Source organism: Pleurodeles waltl, chromosome 2_2 (assembly GCF_031143425.1).
Source record: "Pleurodeles waltl isolate 20211129_DDA chromosome 2_2, aPleWal1.hap1.20221129, whole genome shotgun sequence".
NCBI lineage: Eukaryota > Metazoa > Chordata > Amphibia > Caudata > Salamandridae > Pleurodeles > Pleurodeles waltl.
The window spans coordinates 861515737-861533066 of record NC_090439.1 but is presented as its reverse complement, the minus strand read 5'-3'; the positions used below and the strand labels follow the sequence as shown (position 1 = coordinate 861533066).

Genomic DNA, 17330 nt, shown 5'->3' with positions numbered 1-17330 from the left:
TGTGGAATTCCTGGACATCTTGTTTGGGGTCAAGGGCACCAAGTTTTTATGTTTACTTTGTCCTTGGGACAAGTAGGCCCAACCCTCTGCAGCACAAACTCTTTGGGTGCCTGTTTACAGAGAGTGGAACACTCTGCAGTTGAGGTAATGTGTTTCCACAAGATAATGTTGTTCGAACTTGTATTTATGGTTCATTATTTGAAAGCCTTCATTATTAGGGTGAGTGCTGTAAATAAGTGTTTTAAGGTCACACTTCACTACTGACGTTGGTTCCAGTACAAAAAAAAAAAAAACGTGTATACACATGTTTGAAAAGTTCAGGCTATGAGGCTAAGTATAATGCTCCCAGAATGCTCTCTGATTAGATGCAAATGAAGTGTCATTTAGTAAAATGTGTTGATGCATGCTAGTATTTCCCAAAAATATTTCTAATGGAAAATCAGTGTAACCATTTTCAACACGATTATTGGAAGCATGAAAATAAACAAACACTGACAAAGCCAACTGATCTGACATATTTTTATAAGTCTTTTAGTTTTATCAATGCGCGTCTTGTTTTGACATGGCTTTTGTAACACTTTATTGTTGTGGGAGCTACCAGGCCCTCAACATTGTAACAAATACTGGCAAAAAAAAAAAAAAAGTTTTTGAACTCTAAAAGCACACGTTGCCACCAGTGGCATAACAAAGGCCCCGCAGCCGCCCCGCAGCCGCCCTCCAGGGGGCACCTTCAGCACAGCACCTGCCCTGAGTGAGTCTGGAGAGGGGGCTCCTCCATGTTCTTTGCAAAGGGGCATCCTCCAGTTTCGTTACGTCACTGATTGCCACTGTAGTTCCTGACACTGAACAAAACTACTTTGTGTGCCAATATGCTCCTTGTGGAAGAGCAGAATGCGATCACTCACAGTAAAGCCAGCCGAAAGAGAGAGAAATAGAAGTTTAGTAAAAACAAAATGTCTTTGATAACACCAGACCTAATTAGGGACCAAGACCCACATGTAGGTAGCTTTTTGCATGTCGCAAACAGCGACTTTCGCTGTTTGCGATGTGCAAAAAGCACATTGCGATGCACAAACCCAGTTTTGCGATTCCGTAACCTGGTTACCGAATCGCAAAACGGGTTTGCGACTCGCAATTAGGAAGGGGTGTTCCCTTCCTAATTGCGACTCGCAGTGCAATGTAGGATTGTTTTGTGACCACGAACACGGGCGCAAACCAATCGCAGTTTTCACCCATTTCAAATGGGTGCTAACACTTTCGCAAAAGGGAAGGGGTCCAATGGGGATGTCACTGTAAACATTTTTTCAGAGCAGGCAGTGGTCCTGGGGACCACTGCCTGCTCTGAAAAAATGAAACGAAAACGTTTCATTTTTCGTTTTTGTAATGCATCTCGTTTTCCTTTAAGGAAAACGGGCTGCATTACAGAAAAAAAAAAAATGCTTTATTGAAAAGCAGTCACAGACATGGTGGTCTGGTGTTTCCAGCAGGCCATCATCCCTGTGAGGGCCACCATTCGCAAGGGGGTCGCAAATTGCGACCCACCTCATGATTATTCATGAGGTGGCCATTTGCGAAGCCCTTGCGAATCACAGATGGTGTCAGGGACACCATCCTACATTCGGATTTGCGATTCGCAAATTGCGGGTCGCAAATCTGAACCTAGCTACATGTGGCCCCAAATTATTAAAGAAAGTCACAAAAGTGCACCCATGGTATATGTCGTACCCCTATAAAATATTTGTGAACTGTATTTTAGCATGGGTAAATACGATGTGTAGATTTGCTCATGTGAAAATCTATTGAGCATTTGCAAGTTCATTTTCCCTCCAGCCACTTTCTTCCCAACCCTGGAAGAAGTTCTAATTCTGCCATTGTCAGGAGTAAATGTCCAACCTTTCTTATTATGGGAAAATAATAGAGAGAAGCTGGTGAAAATCTTTAAAACATGCAGGTTAGTAGGTTTGCAGACTCAAAGGCATTCCAGCCCTGGAACTATTGCTTGCTGCTTCCTCCAGCCCCAGTATACAGATCTGCAGAAAGGTGGCAAAATAAGGAAATTGCTACAGTAGGGATTGAAACTGCAAGTATTCAACCCTACTATGGTAGTAGCCCTGGCATAATCAGAGAGGCTATTATCAGAGCTCTTACATAATGAGATTGCTGCCATAATTTGTCGCCACACTACATGGCACCAAAGGGACAAGTAGATCTTTTTACAGGACAAGTAGATTTGAGAAGCAACCTGTCCCCTGGACAAGTAGATATTTTAATAAATTCCTCACCCCTGAGGATAGCACAAATCTTCCAATCAACACAATGCAGCATGAATTGTATAATTAGAAAGAACAATGTATCTCTGTAATGCAATGACTATTATTGCTCCCACAGGGCAGTCCAATATCCAACACAACACAATAGATGGTTGTGAAGCTATTTTGACTATACTAGAGCTAGTTACATGGGAAGACAGATGAGCGGTTGGCACTACTTTCCAAAAACTAGATGATTTTAGTCCCATGTTGTGTGTGTTATAGTGCCTGAAGGTATTTTACTTGTCCTATAGCAGTGGGTAGATTACCAACCCCAACACCACCCTCAGAGGAACTCTCATCTACAGACCCCCCGGACCACGGCTTCAGTTCCGCGACTCCATCGCCAACCTCGTCAGCAGGTACACCCTAGCCTCCACCGACTACATCCTCCTCGGCGACCTGAACTTTCACCTGGAGAATAACAACGACCCCAATTCCACCACCCTAATTGACAACCACGCCACGCTAAGACACAGACAACTCCTCACTACTCCAACACACTCCGCAGACACACGCTGGACCCAGTCTTCTCTGCTAGCCCCCACGTCACATTCAGCCACACCACCGAACTCCCATTGACCGACCACCGCTGCATCCACTTCACCTTCTGTAAACCCACTGTGCATCACCGCACCCAACAGATCCCCAGCCGCAACTGGAGCAAAGTCAGCCAAGACCAGCTGAACACCAGCCTCGCCCGAAAACCACCCACTGAACCCACCAATCCCAACCTCCCAGCCTGCAACCTCTGGCGCTGGATCAACGACTGCGCCAACACTATGGACCCGCTCAATAAACCCTCCAACAGAGGCGCCAACAAGAGAGCCAGCTGATTCACCTCGAGCCTTCGAGCCTCCAAGCAAACGTGCCGGAAACTGGAGAGAAAGTGGCTCCTCGACCAGACACTGGACAACCATGCTGCCTTTAAGAACGCAATCTGCAAACACCATCACCTTATCAGGTCTACCAAGAGAACCTCCTTCAAAGACTGTCTTAACAACAACGCACACAACAGCAAGGAGCTCTTCAGCATCGTGAAGGAACTCTCCAACCCCAGCTCCAGCACAAACGACATCCCACCATCACAAGACCTGTGCAACTCCCTCGCCACCTTCTTCCACCACAAGATCACAGACATCCATGACAGCTTCAACAGCCAGACCACCCCGCCAACCACCGACTCCTCAGACTTTACTCCCACCCTCAACTATGACCTCCTGCTCGTCTGGGCCAACGTGAACGAAGACGACACTATCAAAACCATGAGCATTATCCACTCTGGATCTCCGTCAGACCCATGTCCACACCACATCTTTAACAAAGCAAGCGCCACCATCGCACCCCACCACCGTAAAGTCATCTACATCTCCTTCAAGACAGCAACCTACCCCGAGAGCTGGAAGCATGCTGAGATCAATCCCCTACTCAAGAAACCCATGGCGAACCTGAGAGACCTCAAGAATTTCCGCCCCATCTCCCTGCTCCCATTCCAGCCAAGGTCATCAAGACCTTGTCAACAGACAACTGACCCACTACCTTGAAGAAAACAACATACTGGACCCATCCCAGTAAGGGTTCCGCAGTAATCACAGTACCGAAACTGCCCTCATCGCCACCACTGACGACATCAGGGCCATGCTCGACAACGGTGAAAACCGCAGCCCTCATCCTCCTAGACATCTCTGCCGCCTTCGACACCGTCTGCTACCGCACCCTACGCACACGCCTCCACAACGCAGGGATCCAGGACAAAGCGCTGGAGTGGACCATCTCCTTCCTCTACGGCAGAACCCAGACCGTCCGCCTCCCCCCTTTCCGATCCAAATCCTCCAAGATCATCTGCGGCGTCCCCCAAGGATCATCTCTCAGCCCTACACTATTCAACATCTAAATGGCCCTGCTCTCCCGCTACACAACCTCAACATCATCTCCTACGCTGACGACACCCAAATGATCCTCTCCCTCACCATGGAACCCCTCACCGCCAAATCCAACCCCCACGAAGGAATGAAGGCTGTCGACGAATGGATGAGGAACAGCAAACTGAAGTTGAACTCAGATAAGACGGAGGTCCTCATCCTCGGCGCCAACCCCTCAGCCTGGGACGACTCCTGGTGGCCGACTGATCTGGGAGCAGCCCCGACACCCACCGACCATGCACACAACCTGGGCGTCATCCTCGACTCAACACTCTCCATGACCAAGCAAATCAGCACCATCGCCTCATCCTGCTTCAACACCCTCTGCATGCTCTGCAAGAGCTACAGATGGATCCCCACAGATACAAGACCAGTCACCCAGGCCCTCGTCAGCAACAAACTTGACTACGGAAACGCCCTCTACGCAGGAGCCCCGGACAAACTCCGCAAACGACTGCAACGCATACAAAACACCTCTGCGCGCCTGATCCTCGATGCCAACCGCCACAGCCATATCACTTCCCATCTGAGAGTCCTACACTGGCTCCCCGTCAACAAAATGATAACCTTCAAGCTCCTCACCCACGCACACAAGGCGCTCCACAACATCGGTCCAGCCTACCTCAACAGATGACTCACCTTCTACACCCCGTCCCGCCAACTCCGCTCAACCAACCTCGCTCCCGCCACCGTACCCCGCATCCGAAGAACGACCACCGGAGGCAGACCCTTCTCCCACCTCGTTGCCAAGACCTGGAACACCCTTCCTTTGCCCCTACGACAGACCAAAGACCTGCTGACCTTCAGGAAACGCCTCAAAACCTAGCTATTCGGGCAGTAACAGCACCCCTCCTCCCCTCAGTGCCTTGAGACCCTTACGGGTGGGTAGTGCGCTCTACAAATACATTGATCGATTGATTAATGTATATGAAGGAGTATAAGATGTTCTTTTGGGGGACAAGTGTTTTTTGAAGTCACTGGATAGCAGACTAAAGATCATATTTAAAATGTGTTGGATGGGTGTAATATGTTCTATTAGATGGTTGTGCTGTGTTTTTTAGTGTCAAGCCCTGTTTAGAGCATTCTAATAGCCAACCACAATACACCTGTGCTGTGTTGAATATATGTATAATAACAATATGTCTACATGTCCTGTGATTCCAGAACAAGCACTTGCCTGTCAAAAGACCACATTAGCTAAACCCTACCACATGCACCTACATAAGCATCTAAGCTGTACAAACGTCAAATTATGTCTAACCACAAAAGACAATTCGGAACAAGGGGTTGACAAATCACTCTTATGAAATTAAACAACTAAATCATACAGTACAATCAACTGAAAAGTAACCTACAAAGATTCCTTGCAAAATTGGTCACACCATATTTCACTCCATTAACCAACATTAAGCAATATAGTGAATAGACCAATCGCAATAATAAACTTTTTGTGGAATGCACAATAAGCAGCATAGTCTTTGGCACTATTGAGAAATCACAAACGTTGTTATCCACATTACATTTTTGCATTTTATCAACCTTTGAAGCAGTGTTGGAATGAAGGGGAATCCAGATGGATCCTAAATCTGGCAGCTATTACTGAGCCGGATCGGAGATCTGTGTGGCCCCAATGAAATATGGTGAATTTGTTCCAGGGTAATTTGCCAATACTGCGTCGTAATTCAGCAGTGTCTGCATGTTGTCTGCTCTCTGTGTGCTGGCAGCGTGGGGGCTTTCTTATTTTAAATTGCAGCTGTGACTAAAACAAAGATCAAATTAAAAGGGCCATCAGCCCTCCTTTTGTTCAAGTATAATCCTAGCTGGGAGCTATCGGTTGCCTAACACCTAGACGCCAATGTAACAGATGGGAAATAAAAGCACCAAGCTCCTTATCTGTTCACAAGTACTAAAGAGAATCTAGTGTTGAGGCAATTTTTTTCAATTGCTGCAAATAAGTAGGACCAGTGGAATTATGCAGAATGGGAGCACCAAATTATGGAGCAGGGTTGGCTATATTATGCAGCAAGAAAATGCAAATTGTGCTGCATGATGCGGCACTTTGTTAATAGTAGTCTTTCATTATTTTGCCATTTGTACACATAGTAAGTGTGTAGGCAAAGGCTTCACCTCGTTAGTACCAGTTTAGCTACCAAATGCATAAATAAGCAAGGTGATCAGCTAACCTTTGTGAAGGACCGTCGACTGCGCACTGACACATGTCACCACATGTTTAGGTCGAGCGTGCAAAACACAGATCTCTCAAGCAGGCGTACTATCCTCCAGAATTATCCTACCATTATTACTATACCCTGAGACTTATCGGACACACAAAGCTCTCTAAAGCAGAAGCATTAACCCATTTTAAACGGCAGCGTTTAAATCAAGTAAGCCACAACAGATTTACTATCACGTTTCCTTTGTTGCCAACATTTTTTTGTGGCAGAGGTTTAAATAAAAATAAATAAATACAAACATAAACTTGACTGTCAGACACGTTTTTATGACCACAGACCCTTTTTGTTACTACACCTTAACACCTCATATATGGATCCTTGGAGCCAGGTTTTAGTCAGTTTCAGCACTTAAGACTGAGTGGGCCACTTTAGATTTAAACCTGTGGCCATTGGGTAAACACTGACCAGTAAAGTGGAAACTTCAACGGAGGCTCAGATCAGTTGTGTTTGATGCCACATACCAAACACAATCCCCAAAAAACTAAACAAAAATATAAACGGCGGATACGTGCTATACAAACGTCCGTGATGTAAGAACGCTGTCACTAGCAAAACGATGCATAAAATCTTGGTTACGTTCACGAACCGATGTGTTCTACTCAGTTGAAACCGCCAACGCACTGCGACACTTAAGAGGCAGGAATAGATGCCAATAAATCAATCAGTTCCCTGTATTCGGGTCCTGGCTAAGTTCATCCGGGGATAAACCAATGTAGGGGTCACTGTGCTTCTCTCTGTGGGAACACAAATGTTTTCTTTTGTGCTTTGACCCAGGCAGTGTGCACCATCTCCAGCACTACACGCTCCCAGGTCTCAATATTCCAACCGTAGGCTAGTCCCTCGTGTTTTGTCAACGGGTCCGCCCCTATGGCTCCTCTGTCATTATACTCATTCAATTAGCTGTTTTATCACTGGTCTGTGCTGCTCACTTCCTGAGATGAACTATCCCCCATTCTCTGTCCTATGTCCCACCCCTCTCCTACATCACTCTGCCACACACCTGCTGCCCTTTGCATCGCCCCCCCGCACGTACACACCTGTCTCCTGTACATAACTCATCCTCGTGCCCCTCACCTGGTGAAGACGAAGTACATGAGGCTGATGGTGGTGCATGTCAGCAAGGTGATTGTGTGAGGTTTGTAGAAAAAGTCTATGGTGATGTCCTCTACTTGCTGTTCGTTGATCATCCTGAAGTGCAGCTTGTAGTTGGCATCGCCTTTGCTCAGCGTCCGGGCTCTCATGCAGGACGCCATCTCCACCCGCTCCCGGCCTGCCCCTGGCACAAGGGGGCAGGAGACACCACTAGTGTAACGTAAGGGGTGTACCGCTATATCTCACACACCCGCACATTGATTGGCGGCTGGCAGCGACCGGTTCAGAGAGAGCGAAAACTGCCACTGTCAGTCAATAAGGTGACTGACGTCTGGGAAGATCACTGAGAGACTACAAGAGTTTGAAACAGCAACGAGTCTGCCGATTTCCCCTACGGGAGAATATGGCTTCTCCCAAAAGAAGGTGATCCGTTTTACGGTGGTACCCAACTAAACTGTACGGCACAGTCTACATAATTGTACAGTGAAATAGAAAAGGGACGTTTTAAATCGTTATTTCTTTAGAAGCGTAAACATGTCGGCCATCTTCGAAGAAAAGGAACGCCGCTTATTAGAAGTACGAAATAACGCTATTACGCATTGGGACATTATGTTTAAACAAATAGTATAACCAATACAAACTTTGATTGTTTGCTACAATTGCAAATCGATGACTATCACTCAAGATGCACAATGTTGCCCTTAAATTTAGTTAAAACTTGATTCTGATCTTTTAAAAGGTTCATAATTGCGCAATGCACCGTGTTATTTCTCTCTCTCGTCTTTTCATAGTAACAAGATGTGTTTGCAAAGACTGTAAAATAAAACGATTACACAAAACACGGGATTGCCGTAAACCGAGCGTTCCCTTTCAGTGTTTCAGAGCGTCGCGTGCGAAGACAGGACGAAGGAATGACATTTATATCTTGTCGGTCTGTAGGTTTTCCAGCCACTGTGAAAGCGTCATATTTCTCATTGTATTTCTGAAAAACATGCACCGGAAAAAAGCCTGAAATGGATTTTGAAATGTTTGTAACGAATTTCTAAACATGTTTCATAAAACAATTTAACATACTTAAAACAAATATGATTTCTTACTTCTAATAAATGTATATTTTTCGTGTGTTTTAGTAGTTTTTAAAAATATTTGAAAAATATAGTTACGAAGAGAGTTTGTTTTGTATCTACCACAGAAAAGCACATAAGAATGAACAACTGTCAGTTAAAGATGTCTGCCCTCCTGCTCTGCCTCTCATGCGGCTGCCATGCTTCCTTTTCGATGCATTTCAGATGCTCTTGGAAGAGAGAGGCTAACATTTCGGCTCTGTAGAAGAGTTCATTCAAGTCGCTCGTCCTCCGCTGGCTAGGACTAACAGAAATCTCCTATCTACTCTGGACTACAGGAAGGGACATAGCGTTCGGTACCGTAGTAAAGGTTTAGTGGGGATGGCGCGGGTGTGAAAGGTGAGTGCCGAGACCCGGGTTTCATACAGAAGATTAATAAAGGGAGGTAGGCGTGCTAGAACTTCCTACAGCACCTGTATGGTGTAGCAGTCAGTCACAGGTCCGTATCTGATACTTATCAAGACACTCGTGTTTCTAACATTTGTCACAGCATGTCGAAGCAAGTGGACCATGCTTCGTGAATGCCAGGTATCTATTTTATAGCAGTTTCTACGCGCCGCGTCTGTCTAATATGCTGGGCTCACATTTTTTTTTTTGTTATATAGTTTTAAGTAAATCGCGAACCAGGTCTCAAGGGCGTCGAAACGCCTTAAACTCGCATAAAAAACAAATATAAAGGTAGTATTTATGAACAGTTTTGTGTAGCGCAGGCAAGTCCCAAAGGGTGACAGAATGCTTCAAATACTTGATGGTGTTATGCTGTAAACGTAATATAGTAGAGAATAACAATTTTAAATGTAAACTTTCTTTTTTGCAAACCATTCAATGTCTGAAATACACATACAAGGGTGTGAAGTAAGAGTCTTTGTGCGGACATTGGTATGTTCGAATGTCTATTTATTTAAAATACATGCCCACAGTTTCTTCAGAGTCCTCCTCTCCTAGCGTCCTGGCCGCCACTGACAAACCGGTCACTGCCAGAACGCTACGAGTCTCCAACCATTATACTGCTTACATTCTACATTCCTTTCAATTCCGCCTATTACATCTTCTTCTCCCTTACAACAATAAAACTGAAATAATTTACCTGTAATGAATAACATAGTCTTGGTACTCTAATTTCTCTCAGGCGAAAGGAAAACAATTCTAGAATGACCAGTCTGATGTGAATTCAATTCTTCTTGAATATTTACACCCATGTTATTCTGATTGCCCATTTTCGTTTGCGGTTGAAACCAAGTTTGCCAATCACAACCATCTTCCATCCGTCTTTTACTTTTAATAATGTCTGCTTGCGTTGCCGAAATCTTAACCACTTGTCTTTTGTTCCACCAACCTTTCTCATCCAGTAGAACAGATTATTTTTCACTTTCAACACTTGCACGGGAATGGAAAATTTTGAGACTCCTTTTTGAACTTTTCCAGGATTTCTGACCCAATCTTCATCCTGGAAATCCTTACTATAACAACAATGTTTCCTGTCAAAATGTTCTTTCATCTTGACCTGTTTCAGAGCCACTATTCGTGAAACCTCTTTGATAGTCCGCAATTCTTGCTCAACACCAGGTTTATTTCTTAACCAAGTGGGATTTAAGCTTGTGTGTACACTGTGCCCTTTTAACAATTTAAAAGATGACTCTTCAGTTGTACAATGTGGAGTGATATTATAATTCCATACTTCCTCTCGTAAGAACGCCATTACATCACTTCTTGAAGAAAGCGCTGTTTGTATCACTTCCTTCATAATCCTGTTTGCTCTCTCTACTAATCCATTAGATCTAGGTGAATACACAGCAACTTGGTAATGTATGATGTCATGTCTTTTCAAAAATGTTGTCATTCGTTCGTAAACAAAGTGAGTCCCATTATCAGTTACAATCACTTTAGGTGCACCTTCTGTTTTAAATATACTTTCCAAAAATGTGATGGCAGAATTTGTACTAGGGGCCTCAACAAACAAATGATAAATCCATTTAGAATGATAGTCGATTAAAACTATGAGGTATCTCATATCAGAAGGTAACGACACAAATGGTCCAGGGAAACCCAAACCTACCTTTTCCCAAGCACTTACAGGAAAAGGAACAGGTTGCAGGGGATGTTCATTCGTCTTCCAAGGTTTATCTGAGACTAAACAATCAGGATTGTCAATCACAGATTTTACATCATTTTCCAAGGATGGCTAACAATAAAATTGTTTTATTCTTTTACATGTTTTAGACATTCCTAGATGCCCCTGGTGCACTATCATAATCAAATCATGTCTTATATCTTCTGGTGGAAGAAACACTTCCCCACGCATCACTATGCCATTAACTACTGATAATTCTTCAGCTATTTTGAAATACTTCTTCAAGTCATTAGGTAAACATTTTATTTCAAGCCATCCTTGTGAAATATATTGTTCTATTTTAGATAAATTTGCATCAGAACGACATGCTTCTACCAATTTTTCTTCTGTAATCTTGCCACCACTTTCTTCAATTCCATCTAAAACCGCAATCGCACATTCTGTATCATCTAATACGTCTGTATCATTATCCTCTATTGACATCCTAGATAAGCAATCAGCCTGAAATTTTTTACTTACAGACAAATGTTTTACATCAAAATTGTAATCCTGAAGTTTGAAGACTAACCTTACTAATCTAAAAGATATGTTGCTGTAAGTTTAACCACAAAGAATATGCACCAAGCGTTTATGATCCGTATACAGATCAAATTCACATCCCCATATGCATACCTTAAAGTTTTGAATTGCTCATACAGCCGCCAGTGCTTCTCTTTCGATATTACTATACAGTTTTTCCGATGGTGTAAGTGTCCTTGATGCAAACCCAACTGTTTGTTCTTTATTATTGACCCATTGACTCAAAACTGCACCCAAACCTGTTAAACTGGCATTAGCCGTGATTATACACTTACATTCAGATTTATAAGGTTGCAATGCAGGAGCTTCAATTATCAATTCCTTCACATCTTTAAATGTCTCTTCCAATTGTTCCGTCTATTCAAACTTCACTCCTTTCCTTAACATTCTGAATGGTTCTACTTTGCGTGAGTACCCTTGTACAAACCTTGCGTAATACTCAGCAAGGCCTAAAAATGACTTAAGACTATCCCTGTCCTTTGGCGCTTTTGCTTCCTGTATGGTGCTTAACAAAGAAAATTTAGGTATTATGCCACATGATGAAATTGTGTGACCGAAGTACTCTAGATCCCTTACCCCAAACTTGCATTTGTCTCGCCTTACCGTCATTCCAACTTCAGGCAATGTTTTTAGTACTTTCTCCAAAATTTGGTTGTGTTCATGAATATTTTTGGCGTGAATTAGAATATCAACTTAATATGCCTACATTTCACCAAATTACTTGTCCATTAATCTCTGAAAAACGCTAGCATCTGATGCCAAACCAAACAGAAGTCTTCAGTACTCAAAGGCTCCAAACGGTGTTATGAAAGTGGTCCGTTCCCTTGAAGTAGATGTCAAAGCAATCTCGTGATATGCAGAACGCAGATCTAACAAAGGGAAAATTTCCGCCCCTTCTAAGTTTGCCAACAACTCTTGCATCTTAGGTATAGGATGGCAATCCGCAACAATGTTCTTATTTGATGTGTGCAAATCAGCACACAATCTGAGTTCACCTGACTTTTTCTTAGCTACAACGACTGGAGAAACCCATTGAGAAGATTCAGTTGGTTTAATGATATGTTGTGAACACAAATCTTCGAATGTTTTCTTCAAATCCTCTTATACTAAGAGGTACGTTCCGTACTTTTTGAATATCTGGCTTTGCATCTAATTTATGTCTAATATGATGTTCGAATCCTTTAACCAGACCTATTCTTTCCTGGAAAACATTTTCAAATTTCTTACAAATAACCTCTACATCATGAGAAATTGAATTCACACTTACAATTTGTTCTTTAACACAATCAATTCTGTCAGAATTGCCTGCTCGAATTGGATTTTCAGAACCAGGGACTATATATAAACCCATCTTGGCTAAGTCCTTACATCCAACAATGTTTTTCTCTTTAATGGCAACATTCACTTTCAAATTTGTACTTCGTCCCAAACATTCTATATCAGTTATAAAATACCCAAGCATCTCAATCTCTTTCTCACTAAATGCCATCAGATTTACATCAGAAGGCAATAATTGAATTTTACTTCTGTTCATCTCTAAAAAAATGTAGAATCTCATAAAATGGTTATGGGAGATCCTGAATCAGCCATAACCTGTATTGTAACATCATTAATTTTTTCATCCACCACTGGTCCTTTAATGCTGCCAGTTTCAGTAACTGAATTGCATTCCACAGTTATTAGTGCACTTTCTTTGGTTTCAAAACTATTGTCACTGGACTCTATACTGTTCACTTTTAACATTAGGCTTATTCATCCTGCACACTACTTGAAAATTACCAACTTTTGTTACATAACATACAACGCTTTGTTAGCGCTGAACAAGTAAGGTTATTAGCAATATGACTCTTTGATCCACATCTAAAACAATGCATGACTTGTTTTCTCGCAAATTTACTTCCTGTTTTATCATTCATACTGACCACCCATAACATTTGTGCAGACTCCTCTAATAGGTTTACAGGAACCTCTTCATTTAGAGCTTTTGAAGAAATCATGGAGCGTTCGATACCTTTAGCTAACTCAATTACCTCTGCAAGTGTAGGATTCCTATGCTATTAATCTTTCTTGAGTTTTACGTGAATAACCATTAAAAACAAATTGATCATGAATAGCCATATCAATATTTGCCCCAAATTCACATGTGGGGAACAAAATTCTTAGTGCAGAAATTTACTCTTCAACACTTTCATCTGCATTCTCTTTTCTTTTTACAAATGTATGTCTCTCAGGCAAAATGCTGGGTTCTTCACAATAATGTTTACTAAGCCTTTCAATAGCTTCTTGATCCAATTCCGCAGTGTTAACTCCTGCTTGCCCTCTGATGGTATTCACGACAAGTAAATTGTCAAACACCTCTTAAGCAGCCTATCCTAAACTACCATAAAATAAAGCTAATTTTCTTGCTGGAGAAAATGTAGTTGCATCTATCGCAATGAGATAGTTCTGAAATAGTTTAAACCACTGTTTCCATTTGATTGGTGGTTTCCCAGGCCTTTGCAGGAAAGGTGGAGGTTGAATGAACTGATGTTGCATGGGATGCGATGAAGCCATTTCTATCATCACTGTGCTTTCAATATGCTGTATGTAATAGAAATGCTTACAATTAAACTGATATGCCTGTGGTAAACAATGCAGGCAACATTTCAATTGCTTGTATTTATATGGCTAGAAAACGTTGAAGAAATGCTTCCTGTTATTTTGAAAAATTTTTAATTCTTCATTATAATTATTTGTAATTCGAAGAAAACGTTGACTCATATAAAGTGCGTGGAAAGCAGTGCGGGTGTCTCCGATAACGTTGTTACTAGGCAACAAGGAGAAGACTTGAGAAACGTGGCTGTCAGGAATGTGTTGCCTAGTAATGAAACATGCCAGCTTGCAGCGTCTCTCCAAGATGCGTAGAGAAAGACGGAGAAAACAAAACCACTGCACATGTATACGAGTTAACTTCAGAGCGATAAAATTGAATTGGGGCGCACCGTCTACTCACTGCGTGGTTCCTTTGTAAACTCTGAGGCAGCCGATGCCTAAATAAAAAACTTTGTCCTTGCTGGCATGTAAGGCTGAAGACTGCCGAAAATTGTCACCAATGTGAAGTAAGAGTCTTCGTGCGGACATTGGTATGTTCCAATTTCTATTTATTTAAAATACATGCCCACAATTTCTTCGGAGTCCTCCTCTCCTAGCGTCCTGGCCGCAACTGACAAACCGGTCGTGCGAAAACACTACGAGCCTCTGACCATTCTACTGCTTACATTCTACATTCCTTTCAATTACGCCTATTACAAAAGTGTTTAGAAAGCAGGTGTAAGTAATTTTCTATGTACATGCCAGTAACTCAGATTAGTTTATTCCTACATGTGTAAGTGATGAGTGGCGCAGTAGGGTAGTTCTGGATCATGGCCACGGCTAGCTCACATGTGAAGGTATAACTTATTAGTGGTGTTATTTACACCCTTTTTGTAACATTGGCCCTCAATGACTAATTAATTCATCTGGAAATCAATACCAAATTGACTGTTCCATTCCCTAGCCCACGTTAACATACGTCATTTTCAGTGGCAGCTCGCCCATAGAGGTACCAAGGGGCCGACCTGCTAACACATAACCTAGGCCTGCCCTTTGCTCCAACTGCCTGCTGACATGGTGTTACACTTTTTTACATGAAAACAATTCATTGTTTACAAATGAAAGAGTAACCTCATGCCAGCAACAAAGGGGACTCCACTGTTCCTTTTGAACTGCACGATTCAGGCGGTCACTTCTGCCATCCAACATCACACATTCAGAGTATATAGTTGACATGATGTACTAGCATCACGCACTGCAGCATGTCTGCTAATAAGGCTTTGATTGGGTTGCCCTGCATCATCTCAATATCCTATCATAAGCCAGAATAGGGAAGGATGGCCTGCCTCAAGCCTTCATGACATCTGACTGGGCAGTAGCTCATGTTCTAGGTAGGGGTGTGCGGTAGACTCCGCTCTGCCAGTGGAATTAGCCGAGTTTTGCCACTCTGCTTGGAGCGCAGAGTTTGGCAAAGTCTCAGCTTCTGACGCTTGACGGACTTTATCGGCACCCACCATTTTTTTCGGGCGGTCGTGTCCTTTATTTCTTCGCTGCCCAGGTTGCTAGCCTCATATCACGGCCCTGCTTTGGCACCACAGGTACCACCAATCAGATGGGGAGAGGATACTGCCTTATGTGTTTTCTTGAGGGCAGTCAGAAGTTGCCCCCATGAGGTGGGATATCTGCCATCCTAATTTCATAGCTTTTAGTGCAATGTACTACATTCAACTTTGGGGAATCTGGAAAAGAAGGATAAGAAACCACACATGAATTACATTTTGACCTTTGTGAAATGTGGAAAATAACACTGTTCGGTGCTCTGAGGTCTGAAACTCCTCACCATGACAACAAACATGCCAATTTGGCTAAGATCTCCTTCCTTGAAAGATACTTATTGGATTGCCATGACAAGAAAAAATTGAGATTGAGAACCTTATTAATGTCCCACAGGGCCGAAATCGGGGATCTGGAGGGAGAGATAGTAAAATGCCTCTCAGAACTTTCCTTACCAGGGTGGTATTCCCCTATCAGATGATCACCCACTGGCGCATGGCCTGCTTATGTCGCCAACCTAAAAGTGTTAATGGATCTATAGGCCAATCCTTCAATGGACAGGGAGGGAAGAAAATTTAGGATATGGACAGCCTCTGTCCCCACAGGATCCAGGTGTCGATGGTGACACCAACCCAGCCATCTTGCTCAAGCCACTTTATACCTCCTGATAGTAATATCAGCCTATGTCTTGAGATGACCATTTTCTGCCTGGGGAGAACTCCCCACATAGCGCTCCCGTGCCATTGATGTCAGATTCTGTAATTAGGCCTTGAAAGGAACCGAATCTTGCTCGACCTTCCATGTGGACTAGCCACCATTGTCTCTCTTCCCGAGCTTTCTCTGATAATGGAACTTTCTGAGAGTATGTGAGTTCTCGCCGGCTGTGGAACGCTTTGAGCCTTTACAGGGCTTGGTAAGGAAAGGGCCCAGGGAAAATGGCCTGGATTGAGGATTACAACAGTCTCACCGCTTTCACAATCTGTTGTAGAGAGATGTACGGTTTGGTCACAGTCTGGCGTAGTTCGTGTCTGATCTTGTTAATTTTTCTCGAAGGCAGGCTGAGTGTGGCTTGAATCGAGTCTACCGCAAAATCCAGGAACCCTAGAGACTTTGTAGGAGAGCGGACCGACTTCTTTTGGTTGATAATGAAACCCAGCAACTCTGGGAGGAAGACTGCCATCTGAAGATGCATCAAGATGGTCCGGGGGCACTGGTCCATCAGAAAGATGTCGTCCAGATAGATGATGAGGCGGATGCCCGAAATCTGAGGTATGCCACAACCGGATGCATTACCTTGGTAAAACACCACAAAGCGCATGACAGGCCAAAGGGGAAAGTCTTTAACTCGTGAGTTCGCCCATGCCATTGAAACTGGAGGAACCAACTATGGGGAGGAAAGATAGGGATGGTCAAATATGCGTCCTTGAGATTGGGACACAGTATCCAGTCGCTGGGCTGAAGAAGGTCCCTCAATAGGTGAATGCCCTCCATCCTGAAGTGGCGAAAACCAGCCACTCATTGAACTCCTTCATATTTATGACTGGCCATTGGCTGCTATATGTATTTTTTTTTCTACCGAGAAGAGATTGCTGAGGAATCCTACCGGGTGAAGGGGCGGCTGTACGATGGCAGCCTTGGCAAGTAACTCCGCCACTTCTGCATCTATCAACACAGAGGCTGCATCAGGGAATATCAGTATGGTAGGACGTTTCCTTTGGGTAAGTGAGCTGTAAAACTCTATACGGAAACCCTGCATGGTTTGAAGTACCCAAGAGTCTGAGCTTAGGGTCAACCAATTGTGAACAAACCTCTGTAATCTGCCCAACTTAGTTGTTGATGGGGAAAGGAGTAAACACTCCCTTTGAGTATAACTT

The 17330-nt window shown here is 43.3% G+C and overlaps 2 protein-coding genes across 4 annotated transcripts in view; one reads left to right on the top strand and one right to left on the bottom strand.

Moving 5' to 3' along the window:
- PTDSS1 (phosphatidylserine synthase 1) overlaps positions 1-8039 on the bottom strand; it is a 371911-nt gene extending 363872 nt beyond the window's left edge. Inside the window, exon 1 of one of the 2 annotated variants that reach the window (XM_069220513.1) lies at positions 7540-8039. In XM_069220513.1, coding sequence (XP_069076614.1) covers positions 7540-7718 — 179 coding nt within the window. In that variant the 5' untranslated portion in view covers positions 7719-8039. The remainder of the gene's footprint in view (positions 1-7539) is intronic. The other variant, XM_069220514.1, reaches the window with a different exon arrangement.
- Positions 8040-8837: 798 nt separating this feature from the next.
- MTERF3 (mitochondrial transcription termination factor 3) overlaps positions 8838-17330 on the top strand; it is a 249876-nt gene continuing 241383 nt past the window's right edge. The window contains exon 1 of one of the 2 annotated variants that reach the window (XM_069220511.1): positions 8838-9020. The gene's annotated coding sequence lies outside the window, so the exon portion shown is untranslated. The remainder of the gene's footprint in view (positions 9021-17330) is intronic. The other variant, XM_069220512.1, reaches the window with a different exon arrangement.